General features: G+C 33.8%; 2 protein-coding genes across 7 annotated transcripts in view; one reads left to right on the forward strand and one right to left on the reverse strand.

Moving 5' to 3' along the window:
• The window catches only part of LOC117101827 (ephrin type-B receptor 1-B-like), a 50,805-nt gene extending 39,657 nt beyond the window's left edge, over positions 1-11,148 (forward strand). For all 5 annotated transcript variants that reach the window (XM_033241922.1, XM_033241926.1, XM_033241924.1 and 2 more), the window contains 8 exons: positions 784-845; positions 4,298-4,432; positions 4,709-4,894; positions 5,670-5,731; positions 6,520-6,720; positions 6,840-6,992; positions 7,224-7,411; positions 7,724-11,148. In XM_033241922.1, the coding sequence (XP_033097813.1) occupies positions 784-845; positions 4,298-4,432; positions 4,709-4,894; positions 5,670-5,731; positions 6,520-6,720; positions 6,840-6,992; positions 7,224-7,411; positions 7,724-7,982 (1,246 nt within the window). In that variant the 3' untranslated portion in view covers positions 7,983-11,148. The remainder of the gene's footprint in view (positions 1-783; positions 846-4,297; positions 4,433-4,708; positions 4,895-5,669; positions 5,732-6,519; positions 6,721-6,839; positions 6,993-7,223; positions 7,412-7,723) is intronic.
• A 970-nt stretch (positions 11,149-12,118) lies between these two features.
• Positions 12,119-24,602, reverse strand: part of LOC117101828 (adipolin-like) — a 28,614-nt gene continuing 16,130 nt past the window's right edge. Inside the window, exons 2-8 of one of the 2 annotated variants that reach the window (XM_033241929.1) lie at positions 18,309-18,437; positions 16,613-16,724; positions 16,098-16,135; positions 15,192-15,356; positions 14,792-14,994; positions 14,341-14,419; positions 12,119-13,825 (exon numbers count right to left, since the gene is read on the reverse strand). In XM_033241929.1, coding sequence (XP_033097820.1) covers positions 13,727-13,825; positions 14,341-14,419; positions 14,792-14,994; positions 15,192-15,356; positions 16,098-16,135; positions 16,613-16,724; positions 18,309-18,437 — 825 coding nt within the window. In that variant the 3' untranslated portion in view covers positions 12,119-13,726. Of the gene's footprint in view, positions 13,826-14,340; positions 14,420-14,791; positions 14,995-15,191; positions 15,357-16,097; positions 16,139-16,612; positions 16,725-18,308; positions 18,438-24,602 lie in introns of both variants that reach the window. The other variant, XM_033241928.1, reaches the window with a different exon arrangement.

Genomic DNA, 24,602 nt, shown 5'->3' on the forward strand with positions numbered 1-24,602 from the left:
TCATCCTCATCATCATCATCATCATTATGGTACTCATTTCCAACTTGCTGCAAGATGAAGGCCTCTCTAAGATGAGACCACAACCGTCTATTTCACATAGTGGTGATAAAAACAGAATTTTCCAACTATGAAAGCATCCTTGGATTCAATATAGTTGTCTCACTAAATTCTTGTTATTTGAATTTAGAATATTAAAGTATCGTATTGCTTTTAATGCATCTGTTATTTAATATTGTTTCAAAAGTTATATGCCCGATTACAGGTTGGACTTTAACATTGTCTTCATCAATCTATCAATCCTTTTGACGGTAAAATTTATCTGCGGGCACAAGGCTTAAAAGCTTCCAAATCAAAAATGTCACTCCAAACGAATTTCATGGTTTCTTGAGTTGTAGGGAAGCCCTGATGCGTAATTTGCATTTGGGGTTATTTTCTCTAATCATAGTCTCTGCAAATGTGGACATTCAACACAGTACTTATCAAAATATTTTGATTGATGGTATTGTTTTTGGCAGTTATGCAAACATCAAAGACGGAATTGCATTCCGCATCAAATTAACCTAAATGTTTACTGGCAGACATGATACTCGGTCTTATCACCATGGCAACAAAGATTATGAAAAGACCAATGAAAACCACTTGGGTTTTGAATCAGACATTAATATAAAACTCTTATTAAAATATCTCGGGTAATAATTTGTAAAATTATCCAAATTTGAAATAAAATCTCTGAGTGATTTATCATTTTTAAAAGTATTTGTTCTAATTACTGTTCTGTTACAGGAAAGGTAAAGATCCACTACCATCAACAGAGGGCATCATTTACTCAAACTCAAATGGTGAAGGTTAGTTGAATGCAACATTTTTATTTTTTTCATTTATATAATAATGTATTTTTTTTCACCAGGTTATATCTTGTATCCAAAAATGGATTGTTGCTTGTGAGAGTACAAAAATATAACTAAAAAACATAAAGAAATATAAAATTGTAATTTTAAAATTTATGTTAGTTTTACTTGCCATGACATATCGAATACCAGGATTTTTCCGACGGGGTGGGGTCGAGGTCCCCAACTGGGGTTGCTGATACCCCCGATGAGGGGCCAAATTTCCCTGACGAAAGCAAAGTGGGCGTGGTCAAGTATTGTTTAAAAGATTTAAAAAATGATTCAGGGGGCGAAGCTCCCAAAAATGTTGACAATTTAGAGGTTGCAAAGGCTTATTTAATTGATTTTAGAGTCTACCAATATGTAGGAAATACATAAAAAAATGTTTTTCTCCACGATGAATTGTGGTTTTTCTACCTGGGTGTGGGGGGGGGGTCAGCCCTCCTCGATAGGGTGCCTCTCCCCCTCCCCCGCTGGCACCACCCCTGAAAAACGCAATCTAAACATCAAAAAGCTCATCTAAATAGATCAAAATAAGTTATTGAACTCCAAAGATACACACTAATAAAATAGATGTTCACGCTTTTTTACAGGTATTTAAAAAATCTTTATTAAATTTATTACGGGCAAATTGTAGGGTCTATGCAAGATTATATTTTAGTATATTTATTGCATAAAAATCACAAACAAAACACAAGTACAGTAAAAAATTTGCAATTAGAAATTTGCATCATCAAAGAAAACATATACTGTACATAGTTCATTGAAACAAGTATTGTGTGGGGGGAGAGTCAGATAAACCAAATAAGGTTTTAAGATCGACCCACCCCTTATAAAACAAAGAAAAAAAATACAAAGACAGTTAAACAATTATACACGATTCTTTTAAAATAAGGAAACAAAAAAAAAAAAAAAAAAAAAAAAAAAAAAAAAAAAAAAAAAAACAGTAGTTGCTACACTTTTCAAATTGTTCACTTAACGCTCTTTTTATTTATATAATTATTAAGACGCAGCGTAATTCGATATTAGATGTTTTTTGTAGTTTGATTTAAAATTTAAAACAGATGGTGCAGTTTTAAGATTTTGATCAAGAGAATTCCACACTTTAGGTCCATTGAAATTAACAAAATTACGGCTAAAATTTGTCTGGCATTTGAACAAAATGTAATCATTAGAGGTACGTGTATGGTAATTGTAATTCACCATTTTTCTTAAAGTAATTGTTAAATGATTCTGGGAGGTAGTTATTAGCGTATCTATGCATAAATATTGCAGTTTGAAGCCTATTAATGTCAAAAATATTTAAAAGTTTTAAATGTAAAAAAAAGTGGTTTAGTGTGTGATAAAGAATTAGACTTGGAGCAAATGCTAAGTGTTTTTTTTTGTAATTTAAAGAGTTGATCTAATTTTGTTGCTTCTGTGCTAACCCATGGACATAGTTGTTGATGTTTGTTACCGTACCCCATACCAATTACAGTACGATAAATAAGGAAGAACCATTGTGTTGTATAAAGAAAATAAAATGTTAGATGGTAAACTATGCTGGTTTTTCCGTATTACGTCTACATTTTTTGATACCTGATCGGATATTTTTGTTATGTGTTGTTTCCAATTTAGTTGAGAGTCAATTACGGCGCCAAGAAAGTTTGTATGATCGGTTTCTTTTATCAGTAAATTATCAATTTTAATATTAAAGTTATTAGTCAACCTGGGATTTTTTCTTTGGTTACAAAAATATATAAATTTAGTTTTATCAATATTTAACGATAATCTATTTACTTTGAACCAATCTAAAATATTTGTTAATTCATAATTAAGTATTTCGAATAAAGTATTTTTATTTTTATGAGAATGAAAAATATTAGTATCATCTGCAAAGAATATGTAATTAAATAATTTCGAAGAATTTGCGATATCATTAACATAAATAAGGAAAAGTAATGGTCCTAAGGTAGATCCTTGGGGTACACCACACGTTACCGGCAGTAAGAACTATGAGAATTAAAATGTGTAAACTGTTTTCTGTCATAAAGGTAATTTGAAAGTAAAGAAAGTGGGAGACCTCTTATACCATAATGGTTAAGTTTGGATATAAGAATGTTATAATTAATAGTGTCGAAGGCTTTCGATAGATCCATAAAAACTCCAACGGTATGTTCATTTGCAGACAAGGCTGTAGAAAGTTTATTACAGATATCCAATAATGCAAGATCGGTTGAGTGGTTTTTGCGGAAGCCATATTGATTGGGGTGAAGGATATTATGCACATTTAAAAAGTCAATCAATCTGTTGTAAATTTGTTTTTCAAAAACCTTTGAAAAACATGGAAGAGAAGTTGGTCGGTAGTTAGAAATATTATGGCGATATTTTTTGTGAATGGGTATTATCTTTGCTATTTTGAATGCTGATGGAAAAACACCAGTAGTAACAGATAGGTTAAATATGACAAAGAGGATGGACTATAAATGGTGCTACCTGTTTAATGACACCAGCATTAATCTCATCATACCCTGTACTTTTACCAGATTTAAGTTCACAAAGAATCTTAATAGTTTCGTTAGCAGTGATAGGTGAGAAGAATATTGATTTGCTATTAGGTCTTGGCATGAAATCTAATGATGTTGTAGATGGTTGGCTAATTTTTGACGAAAGTTTGGAGCCAACATCATTAAAGTATTTATTAAACAAGTTAGCAATTTCATTCAGATCTGTTATTTTATTATTATTGTTATTATCGAAAAAGTATGAATCCTGTTTGTTCTTGTTTGTATTTTTACCTAATAATTCATTAATACTTTTCCAGGTTTGTTTAATATTATTTTTATATGTGTTAAATTTATTAGAATAATAATGTTGGCATGATACACGAATCATTATTAAAAGTATAGTGCAATATCAAATATTAAAAATTACATTAGAAACATTATTATATAGAAAGGTATTATTTATGTTGTTGAAGAAATTGTTTTCCCATTCTAAAAAAATTTTGACCGATGCCAGACTACGACCACTTTGGACCCCCGTCGGGCACCACCCCTGATAATAACTTACAGTAATTCTGGTTTTAATGGTGTAGTAAAGCTATAATTGTGTGAGAAGAGATTAATGTAAGATTTGTGTTAGTAATATTCTATCTTTATCATTTAAATCTGTCTGCTGCCCTCTATAGAGCTAAAACTTTTAAAATTTAAGTCACTATCCAATGACTTCTGGCTCTTTGAGTGAATACAAATCCACATAATTAACAAATTTAATTTGATCATTTGTAGGTTCTATTAGATGATTAAACAGATATGGAATAAATATTATTTTTCAAACAGGGAACACAAATGAATATTAATGTAATGTAAAAAAAACAAAAAACAAATTTTATATTTTCATTTGTAAATATATTCTTGTATATTTCATAGTTGCTCTTCCACAACTCACGAAGGCGCGAACCTACGTTGATCCTAGTATCTATGGCGACACAGATCGTGCTTTGAAAGAGTTCACAACTGAGATAGAGGCAAATTCAATCAGGATCATTGCAGTCATTGGAGGGGGTAAGGTTGTTCAATACTAATAATCATAAATTATCATGTTAGGATTAAGCTAAAACGTTTTATACTTTACTAATTAATAATGGTTTAAATTTTATTAAGACTTTTCTCTGGGTCTGAAACTTACAAATACAGGTAGATTCCCAGACGGCCTATCATTGCATTATGCATTTGAGTTGTCACCTCTACACTCTCCTGGTCACTGTCATTTGCTATTGTTTCAAGCCTTAGCACAATTATTAATTTCCAATCTTTTTGATTATTTGCATTTCTCTTCAGGTGAATTTGGCGATGTGTGCAGTGGTTTCCTTCGCCAGGCAGATAATTCAAATCGTAAGGTTGCTGTGAAAATGTTAAAACCTGGTGCTTCTGAGCCGGATCGAAACAACTTCCTTTTAGAAGCGTCCATCATGGGACAATTCCTTCACCCCAATGTGGTTGAGCTTCTTGGCGTTGTGACAAAAAGTAAGAAGATGATGAAAATAGTGCAGTGCTTGTCAATGTGTATTGGTTTATGACTGGCAATCGCTAGATGTTTGCTTTCACTATGCGTAGATTTATGAATTATGTAAATGTAATCAAACTATAAAACGTAGCAGGTTTTTCTTTTAGAGAATCTCTTTAAGGAATAGAACAGCAGTAGCACTTTGAGCCCGACTCAGTTTATTTATTATACAAGCTTTCACCAGCAATCTATGCCAACTTTATCAGGTGCACCAAATAAAGCTGTCATGGACTGCTGTACCTCATGAAGCTACTACTGGCAAAATCTTGCACAATATATTATTTGAGTTTGTCAATTAAGTTGCTACCGGTGTTCTATTTTTTTATATTTACCTAACATGGCTTCATCTACTGTCTTTAAGGTCATATGTCATGATTTCATTTTGTCATTCTAGCTAATGAGCCTTGTAATGTGACAACATATAACTAATAGATATAATTATGTCATTAATGGATAATTTAATACCTACTTAAGCATTGTAATGTCTTGAATTGAAATTAACTGTTCTTGATGGTTGTGATTATCTTGCTTCAAACAATTGAATTGAATTTCCGAAGTCAGTAAAAGCTCAATGTCTGCTTAGTTTTCTGTCATGTAGGTATTGAGGAAAGTAACTTATTCAAGGTTTATGGCTATATTCAGAGTAACTCTTGTATTTTTCCTGTCCAATTATTTTCTCTCTTCTTTTATTTTATTTTTCCATTTAATAATATTTTCTCTTACTTTTTTTTACAGCTCGTCCAGCGATGATAATAACAGAATTTGTTGCGAATGGTGCACTTGATACATTTCTTCGTGTAAGTTGAATTATTTTTTATTGGTAGGCATGGTGATGCGCACATTTTTCTTAATTACATATAGAATTTAAAGCGTGATAAAAATTAAATGATATGGCCTAATATTCCTTCCACTATTAAATGAATCATTTTCATCGTTATTGAGGGCTAGTTAGCTCTGCAGTAAGGAATTTGTTGCAAAGTGACTGAGATAGAAGCTTGTCAATGCCTTACTTCTGTGTGCCTTTGGTTAAAGCCCATTGCTCATCCTTTGGATGAAAAGTTAAGCCGTTGGTCCTGTGTACATAAAGGCACATGTCCATAAAAAAATTGACACAGTGTACTGTTGTAAAGAGAAGGGTCTTTTGGTGTACTGACCGTTGACCTTGATATAGATGAGGCAATGCAACAGTAATGCTGTGCGTCGCCAGATGCCCAATTCAAATGTTGTTGTTGATCACAGCAAGGACCATATACATTTTAGATGTACATTTACGTTGTTGGATCTGCTCCCATCTGCCCCCATTTACCACCTTCACATCTCTTCTTCCCTTCCAAAATATAATTGTGAATTCACTATGCTGATCCAGTGAACTACAGTTGAATTTGCCTAAGTCCAATCCAAAATGCCATTGAAATATTGTTCGACTTACAGGTAGATAAAATTTGACTTACAGGTTGTTAATTAATGGAAAACACTGCAATTTGTCCTGTAAAATATGAATGACTTAGGAATTATTTGACTTAGGCACAATTGACTTAGGCAAGTTTAACTGAATTGTCATTGATAATTCTCCCACTTCCCATAGGAACATGATGGTCAATTCACAATGATCCAACTAATAGGAATGCTGAGGTGTATTGCTTCGGGAATGAGATATTTATCGGAGATGAACTATGTGCACCGTGACCTAGCAGCCAGAAATATACTAGTAGACGAGACACTTGACTGCAAGGTCGCTGACTTTGGTTTATCACGAGAAAAAGAGGAGGGAGCTTATGAGACAAAGGTAATTCTTGTAATTCTTGAGTTTATTGCATTTCTGTTTTCTTATATATTTAGCATAGTTGTATATTATTTAGTTTTATTTTAATTGTAAATTTAACTTACTTATTTTGTGATTTTTAGGGTGGAGGTAAAATTCCAGTGAGATGGACATCACCAGAGGCAATATCCTACAAGAAATTTACATCAGCCTCAGATGTCTGGAGTTATGGAATTGTAATGTGGGAAGTGGTATCTTACGGAGAGCGACCGTACTGGAACTGGTCAAATCAGGATGTATGTATTAATTGTTCAAACTATTTGTATATTGCTATGGAAGGATGAGATTTTACTTTCCTTTTTAATTTCAATTCATTGAATAAAGTTCTAGTACTCGCTATCATCATTTGAATAACATGAAACTGCTGAGCTGTATAAAAATTAACATAATTATCATGAATTTTATTTATTTTATAAAAATGCTATATACTTTCTAATTAAATAAGGAACTAATATGTTCCATTTCAGGTTGTACAAGCCGTGGAGAAGGGCTATCGTCTTCCACCTCCAATGGAGTGTCCCCAGGCAACTTACCAGTTGATGTTGGATTGCTGGCAGAAGGATCGACTGCACAGGCCTACATTTGGAACTCTGGTGTCTACTCTGGATCGACTTGCCAGAAACCCAAGCATACTCATGAACTTGGCAAAAATTAGGTAAGTGCTTAAAAGCCATACCCATGGAAGGTACAAAAGAGTGGTTGTTATCCCTGTAACGTGTGAAACTGATTATTGGAGGAAGCAAACTTAATATATAAAGCAAGGAAGACCATAGTTATAGGTTGTATTTTTGTATTTCTTGTACAGTTTTTATCAGGTTAAATATTTTATAAAGTGTTCAAGTTGAGCAATCAAGACATAAGTTGGTCATTGTGTGATCATATAACATGTTCATGCCGAAGTAGTTTGATCTATTTTCTTCACTCCGTTTTGTAAACAATATATTTATAGTATTTTTATTTTTTTCAGAGAAAATCCCCTAGATACTGCAATTCAGGAGATGAGCAAATTCCAAAATGTGGAAGAATGGTTAGAGAGCATGAAGATGTCACGCTATCGTGACACATTTGAGCATGCCGGGTATGTCAAGCTCCGCGATATAGCTCACCTCTCGGCTAATGACCTGCCTCGTCTTGGGATCAATCTCGTTGGTCATCAGAAAAAGATCCTTAAAGGAATACAGATGATCCGTGCACGTATTGATTCTAGTGGTGAAACCTTTGTATGATGTAACAGAGATGGACTTGTAACGTTGTAGTGGATGTTATCTAAAATTGATCAATGATCAACTAATGAAAACCTGTCATCACAGCCTATACAGTTATACTGTAGCACTAGGATGAAAAAATTAAGAAAATGGATAAAGAAAAAGAGAAAAAATATATAAAATAAAAACTGAAAGAACAAATATAGTGATAAGAGAGCATTGTGAATATGAAACAGATACCTTGGTGATACTAGAAGTGAACAGATAACCTTCTTAATATCATATGCAAATTTGTACCATATTAGTGACAACCACATGGTATATATGCAAATATATGCATATACCTTCAATACAGTGTTATGAGATCAGCACATACAGTAGTTATTCTCTACCAAGTGATCTATGTATGGCTCAATATTAATTAACATATTACTAATTTGCATAATGGCAGTCCTAAGTCTCATGTGATTCAGTATCATTTTTAGCAATAAATGTTTCCTGAAATAATGTGTAAAAAAGTTATTAATATTCTAGGGAGTGTAAAATAAAGGTTATTTACTTCCTCAGAGGTGGTCCCTTTAATTAAGCAATCAGGATTTTTACATTCAATATGTCTGCCAGGATTAATGCAGGTACACTCTAACTGATCACATGACCACACAAGACTGTTTCTCTAACGATGCTCAAATCAGAAATACTGATTTGTATGAAAGAGTACATTAAATATAAAAAACAACCATTACCAACTTGTAAAAGGGTGATAACTATGTCTTTCCTTTGTATTACTAATTTGAGTTAATCTCACTATTTTAAAGCTCATGATGAGAATAAAATGTATATTTTGTATTATTTTTGTTCGCTTTTCCCAAGAAATGTCTCTTAAAGAAATGGATTGGAATCCTCTTGGAAAATAAAGATATTTTTGAAGACTGTTTTATGTTTGTGCAGTTGAAATAAAATAATGGTTATACCTATCACAGAAATCATTAGTATGTAAAATATACATGATATTATATAAAACAGATGTATATTTTAAAACAGACATTGACATGCATGAGTAGTTATACAAGTCCAATGGCCAAGTATCAACTGAAGAGTATTTACTTTAATCATATTTAAAATGTGCATGTCTAAAATTTGCATATTATAATTTGCATATAATTTTGCATATTTTAAATGTGAAAATTTTAGATTTGCATATATTGTATGGTTTTGATATAATATAAAATGTTCAGATTTTCTTTTTGGAAGGCATTTGAAATGTTTATTCAATTTTATTAAGTTTTAACTTGTTTTAACTTCCTTGACTAGAGACAATTGGTTCAAAAAAATAATATTGATGGTATGATTTTCTAATGCATATTTTAAATGCAGTTTGATATAGGATTTTATGTTTGTTGTTTATATTTTTTAACTTTTTTTTTAAAAGTTTTTTTTATCTATGATCTGGAAAAACAACATCTCAAATTTAAAAACTTTATAAGAAAAGAAAATCAATAAAGTAGAATAAAGTTGTTTTGTTTTTTTGGGGTTTTTTTCTTCATTAATTTCTTAGCTAGATATATCTAGCATGAATTAATCCTTTATTCACATTTGTTTGGAACATTGCTGTAGTTCCACAAGTTGTGGGCTGATTATAAAGACTTTCTGAACAGAAATGGAAATGTTTTACAAATAGAAAATTTACCCTTTTAAATGTAGTAACGACTGCCTTGTTGATACACATATAATCGCTAGCAGACTGCAAAGCGAGACTTAACTGTGTCAGCTAGTTTTATATTTGACACTTTTATATAAAAAAATCCCAAGCGTGTAATTCATCAAAGTTGTTTTAGGTCTAGATTTCCAAAAATAGTCAGAAAAAATCATGTTAAGAGTTCAAATGACCCTTTTTGGTGAAGGACATTTTGTGTGTCAACTGATGGACTGCTAGTGGTCCGTTGCAAGGAATAGACAATTTGTATCTTTATAGATTTGCCAGTCACAGATAAATGACATTTCTCTTTTGCAAGATTCTACGTTATCTGTAGGATATAATATTCTTGCATTGCTTAGAATAGTACAGACAATTATAATAATATGCTCTGCTGTAACACATCAGATCTTTATTTAGTTTTCATCAGATTCCTTATCATTTTGAGCTTCCATATCCCAGTTGAATATAGTCCTACCTCTCCTATAGATACTTGATAGCCTACTTATTTTTGCTGTGAAAACTAGATTTATATAACGTCTGCAACCGATAGGGTGTTAATATTGACAGGGAAGGTGGCCTCATTTACTTCCACGACGATTTTGTAAAAATGGCTGCATATAAAGTTAATGGGTTGTACCAAAGAGTATAAATAGATCTATTTATACTCTTTGGTTGTATTGACGAAAACAATGAACATATCAATAGGCTTTATTGGACCACTTAACATTACTGAATTAGTACATACACATTTTCTAGTAACTCAACAAACTGCGTATCAAGACTCGCGTATGTGCGCAAGTTATAAGTCCAGTGCTAATGAATAGTAGTGTATGACACAGTTATATGCACTCTGATACGCACAGTAAAGAATGAGTACTTTAAGGCCTATAAATGAACAAATCAGCCTGTTGTAGTGCCAATCTTTTACATTATTGAGTAGCATATTTTTTTTTAGTTTATTATAAGTAATTTTAATTTACATTATGCATATTAAAAAAACTGTATTTGACTTGATTGTCCTGCACAATTATTTAAAGAAACCTTTGAGTTCAAAATTATTATTTATTTAACAGTTACATTAATTTATATGATTATACATTGTGTTGTGTATTTTGTTTTTGATCTACTATGTTGTGTGTATTGATTTTAATAATGTTCGTTGTGTGTTTAAATCAACTAAAGTTGAAACAAAAATTTAGAGGCTTCTGTGTAAAATATAGATATTGTATTTCTAGAGGATTTATTTACATTAATGCAATGCTCTAGCGAACTCCTGTACATAAGATATTAGCCAAAAATGTTGTAAAAATTGCAAATTTACCCGGGGTGATTAATAATCGATCTATATAGATATATTAATTAATGGTATTGATTAGTTAATCTATTAAAAGAAGGTCGATTTTAAGTAGAATAACTTACGAACTAGCAATATAATGTGTAGCATGATTGGTTGTAATTATGGAAAAGGAAATAAAAATGCTTGTGTAAAAATTGCTGTATTTTGTTTGAATTTATCCAAAGAGGTTTCTAACGAGTGAATGTGTGAGTGGGTGAAAGGGTGATAATATAGTGACACGAAATTAAGGCGATCGTCGTCAAAATCATGATCGGAATCAGTGTCATGTTCATCAATATGATCAATGAAATGCTGATGATAATGTGATGATGAACATCAACAACTTCCTCAACGGTGTCATCATCATCATCTTTACCATCCATCCATCCATCATCATCGACGACATCGCCACCATTAGCATCGTCATCGAATGTGTACGAAATTACTTTTTTAATCAAAAATATGAACCGGTTAAATAACTAAATACAATTATCTCTATTACCTATTACCGTATCTATTATCTTTATTGGTGCATGGTGGTTAGATCTGCGCGTATATCTTATAGGTCTCCATGGTCTAATGGTTGTGATACTCGCCTTGACAGTGAGAGGTTGCAGGTTCGAATCACACCAGACAACTTTTTTCATACAATTGAGTAAAGGAAGATTTAGTTGAAGGGCTATGCTTGATACGATTTTAACATCGTGTTTCTATTTGAGCACATCTTGTTACATTTTGTACCACATGATCCGTAAAAATCCCCCACTGGAATACCCTAGCAATGGCGCCTGGAGGGAGAATAATCACTGTACATGGTAGTATCGGTCTAAAGCTCATGTGTTTTTGTTGAAATTTGTTTCTTAACATAAATAACATTCTTTTTTTTCAAAAATAACATTAAAATGAGGCTAACCTATCTTTACTTAAACATTAAGGAACATTTTTGACAATTCTAAACAATTTGAGGCAATGTCTGTTCCTATCAGGTTTAGCTGATGAGACAAACCGTTAATTACTGTTTTTAAAAGGTTTATTTGGTGCCTACCACGGCGTCCAGCGAAAAAATAAGAGCTGTTAAAGCAAAATTCAACGACAAACTGGTGATAAACAAACATCCAAGTTCTATTTGCATTTTTTCTCGTCCAGAGATTTATTCAAAAATCTTCAATAAGAAAAAAAAAATCATATTTACATTGGTTCTTATATTAATTAAAATATTGTTACAGCTGGCTCGAATCAAAGGTATTTGTTCCCGTAATAATTTTCTTCTCCGCTACCGTATAGTGTAGAGTATGTTCTGTCTGATACGTCACTGAGGATAGGCCCATTAAGCTCTTTTTCGGTGGTCTGGACCATCTTAAGAGCAATACGTAACTGTTGCCGCAAATACGGCGTACAACAGCCACGCACCTAACCCCTGACTCATTGAGACTTCGTATAATGCACCTTATAAGTCGAACATTGGATTGGATTGAATTAGAACCCGCTTTCGACGTTAGTATGTAGCCTACAAAGAAGCGTAAGTGACCAATCTGGGTAACAGTAACGATATTATATCCAACTTTTGGCAGTAATGCAAACGGTTTAGTTTTTTTATGCCATCAGGTACGGCAACAAACCGTAGCTCCTATAAACATTACGATTGCCACTTAATTACGTCAGCTTTGAACGTAAACCTAAGAAAAATATGATTTGATGCTAATACTGCTTATTCAATGTGTTTTTGAATTACAAGACAACTTAGGCCTATCTAGGCCAATATCAATTGTGTCTTAGTTAATAATAGAAATATAACTAATAATATTTATAATTAGGCCTAATATTTAATGAGAGAAACCCTTATTTACATACACGTTTCTAAAATGTGCCACTCAAAAAATTGAGTCTATCTTTATTGAAAACGAGCGGCAAAAGTATTTTACCATATATTTATTATGTTAGTTTTCTTTTCTTTTCTTTTATAAAATCAACAATTGCATTTATAACCTGGTACACACTACGTCGGCGACGGTCGGTCGCCGCGATTCAGATACGAGTCTACGACGCTGTCTGCCGGTTCTCGGTCGTTTGGTCTAGTATAAGCGAATCGTCGTCGAAAACGATTCGTCGCACGGCGCCTATCATCGCGTTACAATCTCTGGAAATTGCGTTGGTGGACAAAATGGCCGGCGTTGTGTGCACCTGGCTTAAGTTTATCCATTGATGTGTGTGACAGAGTAACACAATTTAACTATCTTCTGTTTTTCTTAAATACTCATATAATATATGCTATGCAATATTGTGTCACTTAATTACAATTACAATTTATCCCAAATAAGATCGTCACTCAAATTAAGTTTAAAATTAATATTTACATTTATTGATTAATAACGCATAGAGACTATCCACAATATATAATAATTTTCTCCAACTCGATGTAAACGCGACGCAAACTTCCAGTGCTGTATAAATGTTTCAGCGAATGTTGCGTCGTTACACCAGTACGTCACGATTTCCACTGTCCTCATGTTGTAAATCAAAGTGTCTTACAAAGTTGCTATGGATATTTATAATGTTTTAAATATGAATACTTCTTATGTACTTTATACGTCAGGATTTCACAAACATCAAGACTCGAGACAGTCGGCATATTCTTTTATTAAATCGATCACAACCGGCGGATCCACGTTACCGCCTGTTGACGTACTGTTATCTGTGTAGTCGATTCGTAAGCATGAACGCTGTTTAGACAAACTACTGACCCACCAGCATTCCATAGAAATCAGAGCCACTCTGAATAGTTACCGTCGTTCCTGAACTGTTGTCCACGTATATCGATGCGTATTGGCTCTCCTAAAGAATAAAATGTAAAAATAGGTGAGTGCTACACACACTGTGTGAACATTTCACCTTCTGTTGTACAATTATATAAACCTAAAAATTCAATTTGTGACAGTTAAATTTAAAAAGGAATGTACATTGTGATATAGGCACATTATGCGATGGCAACAGAATTTGAGCAAAAAGTGATTGGATTGGATTTGGATTTATTTGGTATAAACACCAAGGACAGCCCACGAAAGTCTAGAAGACTTATTTCCAGTGGGGTCCTTCTGGTGGTGATTGGACAGTACATCGGGAGACAATCCCCTGCTCTTTTCCGAAGAGCGTACTGCGTTCTTTAACGTACACATGGGCCATAAATGCACACGGGACCAAAGGCTTAAAAGTGTCATCCAAAAGACGATGCGCTATTGTAACTTGTATTTCAACCCTGATACACAAGGAGAGGTAGTGATGGGAATTAAACCGGGGACCTAGATATATCCACGGTTTAGATACCAAACTGAGCACCCTCTTTATCTTACCTCTAACTTCAGAAGACCGCTGACAGAGACAGTGAATACACGGCTGTTGCTTTCAAGACCGGATATATATTCTAACGACCTTTAAAGAAAAAAATAAAAGTTACTTTCAACTGCAAAGTTTAAAAAAAGATATCAAAAGACTTATATATAGAATATAGGAAACGAATACCATGTATAGACCTTAGGATAGGTCGAAATATTGGTTTTCTCCAATAAAGTGTTTCTGAAGTCTATACATGGTATTCGTTTCCTATATTCTTTTGTTATCGTACCGAAACACACGTGGAACCTCACTATGTTGTATATATTATATATATATATGGTGTTAAACAATATTAATTAACGTTTTCAATATTGAAACAACTCACAGGGAAAATAAGTTTCATTATTTATTATAAGTTTTCTTTTAAGTTAATTACGATTTGATAATTCTGTCAAAATGGTTACGTACGTGTGTCTGTGACAAAGAGAGTCGATGCAAATTAGTACTCGAATGTGGTCTCTGTTTTTAAGTTCACGTAATCGTTTCTTTGATGTGGGATGGTTGATGTGGAGATTAGCCGATAACTGGTAGATCCCCGTTTTCTCAGCTGTGTACCTGCCTGTTTTCACATCTAAACCGTCGCCTCTTTTAAATGAACCGCCACCAAAAGGCTGCGAAGGAATATAAGTATAACATTTGTAAATAATACCGTAGTAATCCGTGGACCTCTTTCGGTTTGACTTCTATCTGGTGCGTGATAGCAGGTAGTAGGTGGATTGTGTGCCAAAGACTGAAACTGTACAACTACTGTTTCAAAATTTCTTTTGACATTTTCATGAAGTATAAATAATCATAACATTATATTTACCGTCTGAAAATTTGTCACTTCTATTAAGCTTTTCTTAGGGACGGTCAAACTTCCTTTCAACTTGCAATGGTAGGCGATGGGCAATGGTGCCGGCTCTGGAAGCAAAACCGAATCTGTGACTTCGGGTAGCCATGTCTGTGTGGTGTTCACTTTGCAATTAGGACACTAAAAACAAACAAAACAAAACAGTGTTAAGCCTTTTAACGATAATGCATTTTCTTAATCTGTAGCTGAAAACATCTGCGCGTTCTATTCTCTGACGAAGTATACATTTATACTTGCGCCCTCTCTCTGGTACATTTCAGAAACTTTTACTAACGTCAGTGGCAGCATTTAACGTGGTTCAGAAGCGATTCACCAAGACATGAAATCCTTCCTTATAATATAGGCTTATGCTTTTATTTTGTCATTTATTGTATCGAATTTAAATAATATTTTTGGCGAGCTTGAATTAAAATCGTCAATTCTGAAATCCTAATTGTATTGAACTTTTTCAATTTCCGCTGTATTGATAGGCTACATGGCTGATAAAAGTTATTTATTGTTAATTAATGTAGGCCTTGTAGCTCAAATCATCTACGTTTAATTTATCCTACTTGAGCCTAAAAATTATCCATGGAAACCTAGGTATAAATCATCCATTTTCTAGTTAGGCATTCTAATATCTAGTATATTTGGCAACTCGGACAATATCAAAAGCAAATTTTGACTTTTATTGCTACAATCAATAAAAGGTATCGTTTAGTAATCGTCGGTGTAGTTACAACAAACTCAACCTAATTTAATAAATGGATAGTTTGGAAAGTTGGCGATGACAGCCTGGTCACGTGCCGACATCGAAACTCAGTAAGTTGGCAAACCTTGAACAGTTTTATTAATTCAAACGCAGAGTAAACAGAGACTTACCCTTTCCTGTACTATTATTTGCGCTCTTCTTTCGGCTGCTTCTGGGGGAAACAATGACGTATATTACACATTTGATTGGGCTCAAGTTAACGAACGAAAGATCAATTTGGCAATGTCATTGTCCACGTCATAGTAGCGCACATCGCTATATAAACATGCCGTCGCATGGAAATGTGAAATTTTTCAGTATATAAATAAGATGTATGTCGTTAACATAATTGGCCTAGATTACGCGAGTGTTTATTGACCGTTGTGGCGCCAGGCGGTCTTAACCGTCTTGGCCAACTTCTCACTTCTCTCGTTGTCGGGATGCAAAGGGTTTTAAGGAGTTGAAAGATCGCATATTTAGAGATTCGTCGATGAAATTCAAAGTTAAATTCCATGCGTCATCATTTACTAATATTGCGACAAAATTTATATAAAAAATAATAATAACCATGTGTTATTAATTAATTTTATTTGGTAATAATTAAGTTCACATTTTAGTTATGGTTATTAAAATCAATTTGACTTACCTCGAATTAAATCTTTAAATTCGCTCATCAATTCTTCTTTAGTTACCTTGGCCCCAGGTGGACCGGGTGGTCCTCGTGGTCCAGGTGGTCCTTCGGGCCCAGGAGGACCATGCTGAAAACGAAAGCATTGGAAGTATTTTGACAACGGAACTCAATAATTGATACAAATATGGAAGGAAAGTACCGTACTGTAAAACTGAATAGAAGCTATGCCTAGCCATCTTTGTAGATTCATGCTTTTGTTTTTGTTATCATTTCATTGCTAAAATGACATGCATCGTTATGACTTGACTTGACAAATTATATCTACAATTGCCATTAATATTGCTATAGGCCTCGGTATACTAGGACTACAATTAACACAATAACTCATTATGTCGGCGACCTGACGAGTCATTACCCCTGGATCCGATGATTCAATAACCTTAGCACAAAGGTATAAATGGGGCCCAAGTCAAATGCGTTTAGGCTGAAACATTGTGCACCTGACAATGTGAGTTCATTCATGACGCTGCATTTATACAGTCGTGAACTCTGTAAGTGGATGGTTGTCTGTTATACCTCCATGGTTGAAATGATGTGAACCGACAGAGGGGACGACTCGTCGTTCCAAAGGACAATTAAGTACGGGGTGAGCGATTGTTCATTGATGATGATGTACTGCGAAAAAGGAGCTAACCTCAACAAATCTATTGTACCACATGACCGTTTCCGCAGTACTAACGTAAGCCTAACGCTTCGCCACAACAACACCAATTATTTCATCAGAGAATTATCGAAATGGTCACATGTTTTCCTTTCCAACCACGAAAGATTTGAAAATGTATACAATTTTGATTTATTATAGACCTAGACCCAAATATGAAGACATTTCAGTAATATTTATATAGGCCTATAGAAATAGACACTAATAAGCCTATGCAAAGAAAATTGACTGCCTACAGGTCCATGGGCATATTACAATTAAAACAATTAAAAAAGTCCTGTATTGAATTGAAATATCTGACACATTCTCGGGCGTACTTTCTATGGTATTTGCATCAATTTCAGTTTTCTTTATTGAATGTTTCATTTCAGGAAATGTACCTTGTTAACCAGAGGATGCTTCACTCAGTAAGTTGATACAATATAATATGTGTCTATTCTTGACCTCTGAGATCTACACGCCTAATTGAGCGTTGTATTGCGACCTTGACTGGCCAAGTACATGTTGTCTAATCATTAGGGATTTCCGGACCGATTTAACGATTTCTTGGGCATGCTACTTAAATTTGATTAACAACTTTATGAACAAGTTAAAGGAGTGTCTTTTTATCAGTTGTCCACTTTCCACAAGTACCGGAGGTTGGAATGTGCTATTGTCCGGTTGAACAGTTCGAAAATTTAAATCATAAACGTTACCGTTTTTTTTTTCCTAAGGTGAAAAAATTACGTATATATTACGGATTTACCTTGCTTTTACACAGGACCATTTTCAAATATTTCATTTCCTTAATCATAGGCCTATTTGTAATATTTTAAACATACATCATAAGACACTAATTTAATAAAAATGTACGAAATGTTCTCCGCTATTTTTTAGACATTCTTGTCAATATATTACGAGATGATTAAGCCTCAGAAACCAGAGAAAGTTAGCCGGAGAAATTGCAGTAAATCTGGAGTCTTCCCACAGGAAGGTAACACGGCGTCTTACCAGAGTTCTATCTTGTTTTTTCTTCTTGTCTGCCTTCTTCTTGTTGTTTGCATTATTTGATGAATGACGAACAAATGACAACCAGCTTCCGTGGGGATCAACTTTCCCACTTGCATCTTTTTCTGCTCCCTGAAAAATATTTAAAAAAAAAAACCCAATAAAATAATGACACTTTATAACCGAAAATGATGTTTACTTATTCTAAAATACTATGTAGGTCTGTCTGATGGTTGCTTGAATTGTATTTTTCAAAATGTTTGATAACGTACGATACAAATACTAAATTGGATCTTCATCTTCAGTGTTCCAAAAATGTTCAGTTAAACAAAACAAAATCAAACTTTAAAAACATGATTAATATCATATTTCGGTCGACTAATGGTTATAATTGGCACACAGAATCAATATGGGCAACTTTCCAATCAGTTTCTAAAAAATATATACGATTTGTGACCCTAAATCCGCAACCAGATGTTATATTCCTCGTACAAATTTAACTAAATCAAGCACTTGCGATTATTGCGAGTTTTAAACAAACAAATACAGGGAGGAGTAAATTATGAATCAATCGATTTATAATTAATTAATTAGTTCTAATTAGAGACACATGGCCTCATTGCTATCAAACATCGCGAACCCAAGCAAAACATAATATAGGCCTATGCATGATGTATGTATATCGTAGTGGGATAGCGAATGATACTGAGGTCTATACGCTGGAATACAGTAAAGAGTACTGTATACTTGAACAAGACCACCACTATATAGAAACTGACCAACAGTTGAAAAGAATAATAGTCTCAAGTAAGAATTGAATATTCCTGTCCTATTAACTCATAATATCTGGCCTAATATAAAAGTTTATTCTCAAGATATCGCTTCTTTTATAATTCCTACATATAGTTTTATGCAAAGTTGTTTTGATATCTAATTTTAGGGAAAGTTCTACGGTTTTAAAATAATTACTTATATGGCTATTGCAAAAAAACACAGATGTAATCTCACGAACACAGAGTGTAATAACTGCGGTTTCTATAGAATTTACTCGAACTATTCGAACTTATTTTCATTATTAGAGCATTGGCTTGTAAAGGTGGTATAAGCTTCAACACACCTTGAACATTAGGGAGATTAACGATAGCAAATAAGGCTCTGGATTATTCTTAAATTGCATCAGTGCGGATTAGTGACACCTAATTTAATTGGCTAGGCGGCAATTAAAGCGGCGCGGACAACTGGGCGCGGACGATGTGAAAAAAACAGTGAAATGAGAAAGGCAAACATTAGAATTGTATCGGTGAGAGTAGAATATGCCATGCAATCACGACAGATTAAACATATGTCTATAAAGCCTGTATTAAGTTAATCTCGGCCAGGGTTTTAGAATACTGAACGCCGTCATTCGACAAGAGATTACTGTGAGAGTGATTCACGCCTCCGCCCGTAATCTCATTCGCAGCCGTGCGTATTAATATAGGTAGTTTTTCGTCTTTTGTCATCAATGTTTTCATAAGATTCTAGAATTTTAATGTTAAATACAAGGGGAAGCTCAGCTCTGTTTCGAAGTTCAGCCGTTATGATATCGTATTAGAATTATATTGTGTATTTTTATATAAGAACACATTTTATAAGAACACATTTTATAAGAACACTGAGGCTGAAATTGCCTAAAACTTAAAATATTTCTGATGAGGTTTTTAGTTAAAAAAAAAACTGATGTACAAAAATAATTTTCTATGCTTGAAAAGTGTTTAAAAATAAGATCAAAATAAGAATATTTTGAATCTAAAATCGGCAAAAAAATTAAAACACTGAGCCTTAGAAAAATTGTTACTGGTTCTTATAAAGTGTAGTGAACATCCTGCTTTTCAACCAAGCTATGAAAAAATAATATTCAAATTTGCCTAACCAAAAAAATTCAAGCTTACGTCCTTCATTCAATAGATAAAAGTATTAAACTCAAAAATTTCAGAAGCTTTTTTTTTGTGTATAGCTTGGTGAATCAGGCCTGTTGTTACCATCAATATTGATGACAGGCGGCCAAATTTTTTTATATTTTATTTAATTTATAAGCCATGAAATATTAGCACTTAGGGCTGAAACAGCGTGAGCCACTTCACAACCTATTAGATAGGCCTATTTCAATAGGCTCAGATTTGAAAAAAGAGAAATAGAATTCAAGATTTGTATTTCTTTACTCCCTTTTTTATTTAAAGCAAGATGGACAGTCGGTAGAAGTGAATGGTGATAGAGGAAGCCAGCTGAAGGAACTTTTGAAGATTTGTAAATGAGATCTCGGGAAAGAGATTTGGTGATTTTTCCCGACTCGTTGTCATATAGAAGATATGTTCGATATTTTCTTGATTTTTATTTACACGTGACGATAATTAACTAACTTAATAATAATAGCTTAATTTACAGTAATTTAGTTGACGGTACAGCTGTGGCTCTTTATTAACCAGCAATGTCGGTATTCTTCTTTGAAGTTCACAGATCGCATCACGAATTCTATCCGCAATAAATCGATAATAGAATAAATTTCAAATGCCTGGATCTGGCACCTTATTTACACCCTAAGCCTAATTCGAATGCTCTTGGGGTCAACGGGACGACTTTATGAAACACCTACTGAATCAGTTACCAATTACAGATCGTATCTACTAAGGCTTTTCATTTATTTATTTAGCATCCATTCAAATACAACAATTTACAAAACAAAGACATATAAAAATCAGATAAAAATTGAATGTAGAAACGGAGAATACATGCATGGACGACCCATAAAAATCAACTAAAGTTGATTTATTTCCAATGGGGTCCAAAGCAGAACATCAGAATCAGTATATACATATAGAGTCCCAGATATATAAAATACGGTACGATATTTAAGAAATAGGCTTATGATTATAAAAATATAAACTTAACGAAAAGATAAATATGAGCATATTAAGAAAAACGCAATCAGGATAGTTATACAGGGATATCAGCAATAAAAGGGCTTTTAGCTTCGATCTGAACAGCATCTCGCTTTCAATAATTTTTAAATCATTGTGAAGAGCATTCCAGTCTTTAATACCTAAATTGAAGAAAGGCTGACCCACGAACGATAGGCCTATATGTCTCATAGTCCTTTCGGACTATACTTTATAATGCAATAAATAGATAGAAGTTTTACACACGGTAATGGAATTATAAAAATTGGGGAAATTTGTGAATCTATTACAACATCAGTGTTTGAAGGAGACTTCATCTGCAGAAGAATCTCGCACCGTAGGCCTAATCCTGAAATCGACGCTAAATGGAAGAACGTTGTGGAACACCAGCGGAAATTCACGTAGCTTTTTGGAACGTTAAACATTCATCTAATAACGTGATATCAGCTAAGCTTATTCTTTGCAAAAATATGTTTATAAATTTTTTTTAAATTCTACAAATATGTTGTTGAACTTGATCGTGAACTGCAAGAATATTTCAGAACAATCGGTGTTGTTGTTTCACGTTCGGTTGTCTGCCTTTCACAGTATTTATAATTACCGCGCGCTCTTTGTCCACGCGGCGACGTAACCTTCAAATCAAGTGATCCTAATCTCATATATATGTTGCGCTAGGTTATGTGGAGCCGTCCTAATCAACTTGAGGGGGTTGATAATATCAGCAGTCGGCTTACAATAGGTTTAGATGATCTTCAAATCATCGGAAATATTACATTTATTATTACTTTGGTAATCCAGATTTAATCTTTTTAAATCTTAATCGCGAATACAATAAATAGGCCTATACACCGATTCGTTTAGTTTCGTCCGCAGTGCGTGGTTTGGTAATTCTTATGCATATTTTTTTTCGAAACCCATCCACGTTTTCCATTTAAAAATGCACATTTTTTTTTTATCTAGACATAACGCAAACAAGTTAACTCACAACAGTCAGCAGCGACTACACAATAATTCGTCCGGCGTTAGTTCACTCTCTTGTTCAGTGTAACTTTTGTTTCGACCTCTCTATTGCATTGTTGTCTACACTCGAGTAAGCCTAGCCTATTTGACTGTATCAACTATATTTTCTATTAACTTCCCCCTCAAAATATTATAAAACATACGAGCATGAGGCTAGGCCAAACCTCTTGAGAAAATATGGTTTTTCCTGTTTTCTTTGTATCATTGTATGAGAAATACAATTGGTTAAACTATACACGAGGAAATTAATAAAGAACCCCAAACCTCAGGGAAAATATTGTTTCCTGTTTTCTTTGTAACTACTCTCTTTTTAAAAAACGATACACGATAAAAGTTCACAGTCCATACCTAACACCAATTGACCTCTTTCCAGGCCATAAGATAGGTCACAAAATCAAAGATTAATATCAAACGACAATTTAATATCTGACATATCAGAATTACTAAAATATCACCTGTACCTTGTCACCGTAAATCGAGGCGACTGTCAATTTTAACTTGTCGTAATCGAGACGTAAATTAGATGGACATGAGTTCAGCTGGGACACCGCTAGGTTACTGTCACCAAGGGCGATACAAATACTATTGAAGAAAACCATGTTCATGACCCATTGCGAGAGATGGCTCTTACCTGTTCACTATTATAATTTATACCATTAAAGTGTATTTTCTGAATGTTGGTGTTCCTTGTTAGCATCTTTAGACATGCGCATCTTTTGTTTTTTTGACGGAAACATTTATTGTATGGACATCTGGGAACTCTTCTGAAAGCATTGATTTCAAAATCCGAAGTTTGTTATTTCAGAGGATCCGCGAGTGTACGAAACAGAAATATGATTCTGGGACAGTAAATTAAGGTTTGCTGAGAACACTTGAATACACTTTAAAGGGTCGCTTGAGGGAGAGTTCATGCAACAGGTCACCTGATTATGTTGACTTGTATTGTTATATCTATAAGATCAGATCATCAATCACTATCATTGTCATCCTCATCTTCGTTGTCATCATCGTCGTCGTCGTCGTAATCGTCATCATTGTCATCATCGTCGTCATCATCATCATCATCATCATCATTATAACCATTGTCATCCTTATCATCATCATCATCATCATCATCATCATCATCATCATTATCATCATCATTATCATCATCATCATCATCATCATCATCATCATCATCATCATCATCATCATCATCATCATCATCTTCATCATCATGTGGTGAGGTGTGTTAGTAGCAACATGGCCGAACAGGCCTTTTGATACAGTACGGTATCTGTCTTACTCATGCGCTAACCGTAAATTTGTATTTATACTACAGTACCGTACTACATTTTCCTTCATGAATCGGTCAATTATCTAATAAAACAAAAAAACAAAAACAAAAACAAAAACAAAAAATTCCAGAACTTTTATTTGTCTTGTATGTCTTGTACCGGTGGTAAGTAGAAAACAACGGTAACGTGTTTGAGGGCTGATCAAAATACTATTTTAGAGTATTATAAAACACGATTCTCATTCAACATTATAGGTAAAAAATAATAAACTTGTATTAGAATGGGCAAATTCACGGTGTGAGATATGTTCCGTGGGGGAAACGTGCATTTATAACTTACGAGACCTCTAGCGAAGCATTCAATAAAAAGGGAGCAACATAAATAAACATCAATTGGAGCCGATCCATGTGGCACTCAGCTCTCTTTCCGGCCTGACATCGGGAGAAACATGTCATATTACATACTTAGACACGTAGTCTAAAAAGTTCCTACAGTTATACTGTCCTTTGACTCGACGTAAAACCTGGCTAGCTTTCAAAGTGTCCCGCTAGTCAATATCAGTTGATCATTTTGTTTAGCGACTTGTTAGTGGGTATTTTATTTTACTATTTTGCAGAAATTGCGGTCTTTGACTGGAGACAGGAATGTTTCGTGGCGTTCTTGTACGGTATTCTTTGAAATTATCGATCATATTGGGTACAAAAGCAGCGGATAATGTTTCTCATGTGGGTGGATATCACACGATATGCTTATTAGCGTATGGCGCATCACGGCACGTAAAATGCGACCACACGCTAACGATTGCGCGTGGGACTTGAGGTACGTGCTGATACAACCAATCAATGAATGGGCGACTCAGGTTGTTGAGCATTTCAAACGACACAGACTAGAAGGATGAATCTTTTACTATGTTATGACGTCAGTTCTTGTCAGAGCTACTTTAAAAGTATCAATCCAAGTGAAAAATAAATCACAAATATAAATGTAACATAGGCATTCACAAATATTCATTTATTAAATCCAATTCCCATTACTTATTAGCCTGCAATATAGCGTATTAAACT

This window comes from Anneissia japonica, unplaced genomic scaffold (assembly GCF_011630105.1).
Source record: "Anneissia japonica isolate Jap-2015-1 unplaced genomic scaffold, ASM1163010v1 scaffold4988_len2956909_cov206, whole genome shotgun sequence".
NCBI classification, from domain to species: Eukaryota; Metazoa; Echinodermata; class Crinoidea; order Comatulida; family Comatulidae; genus Anneissia; species Anneissia japonica.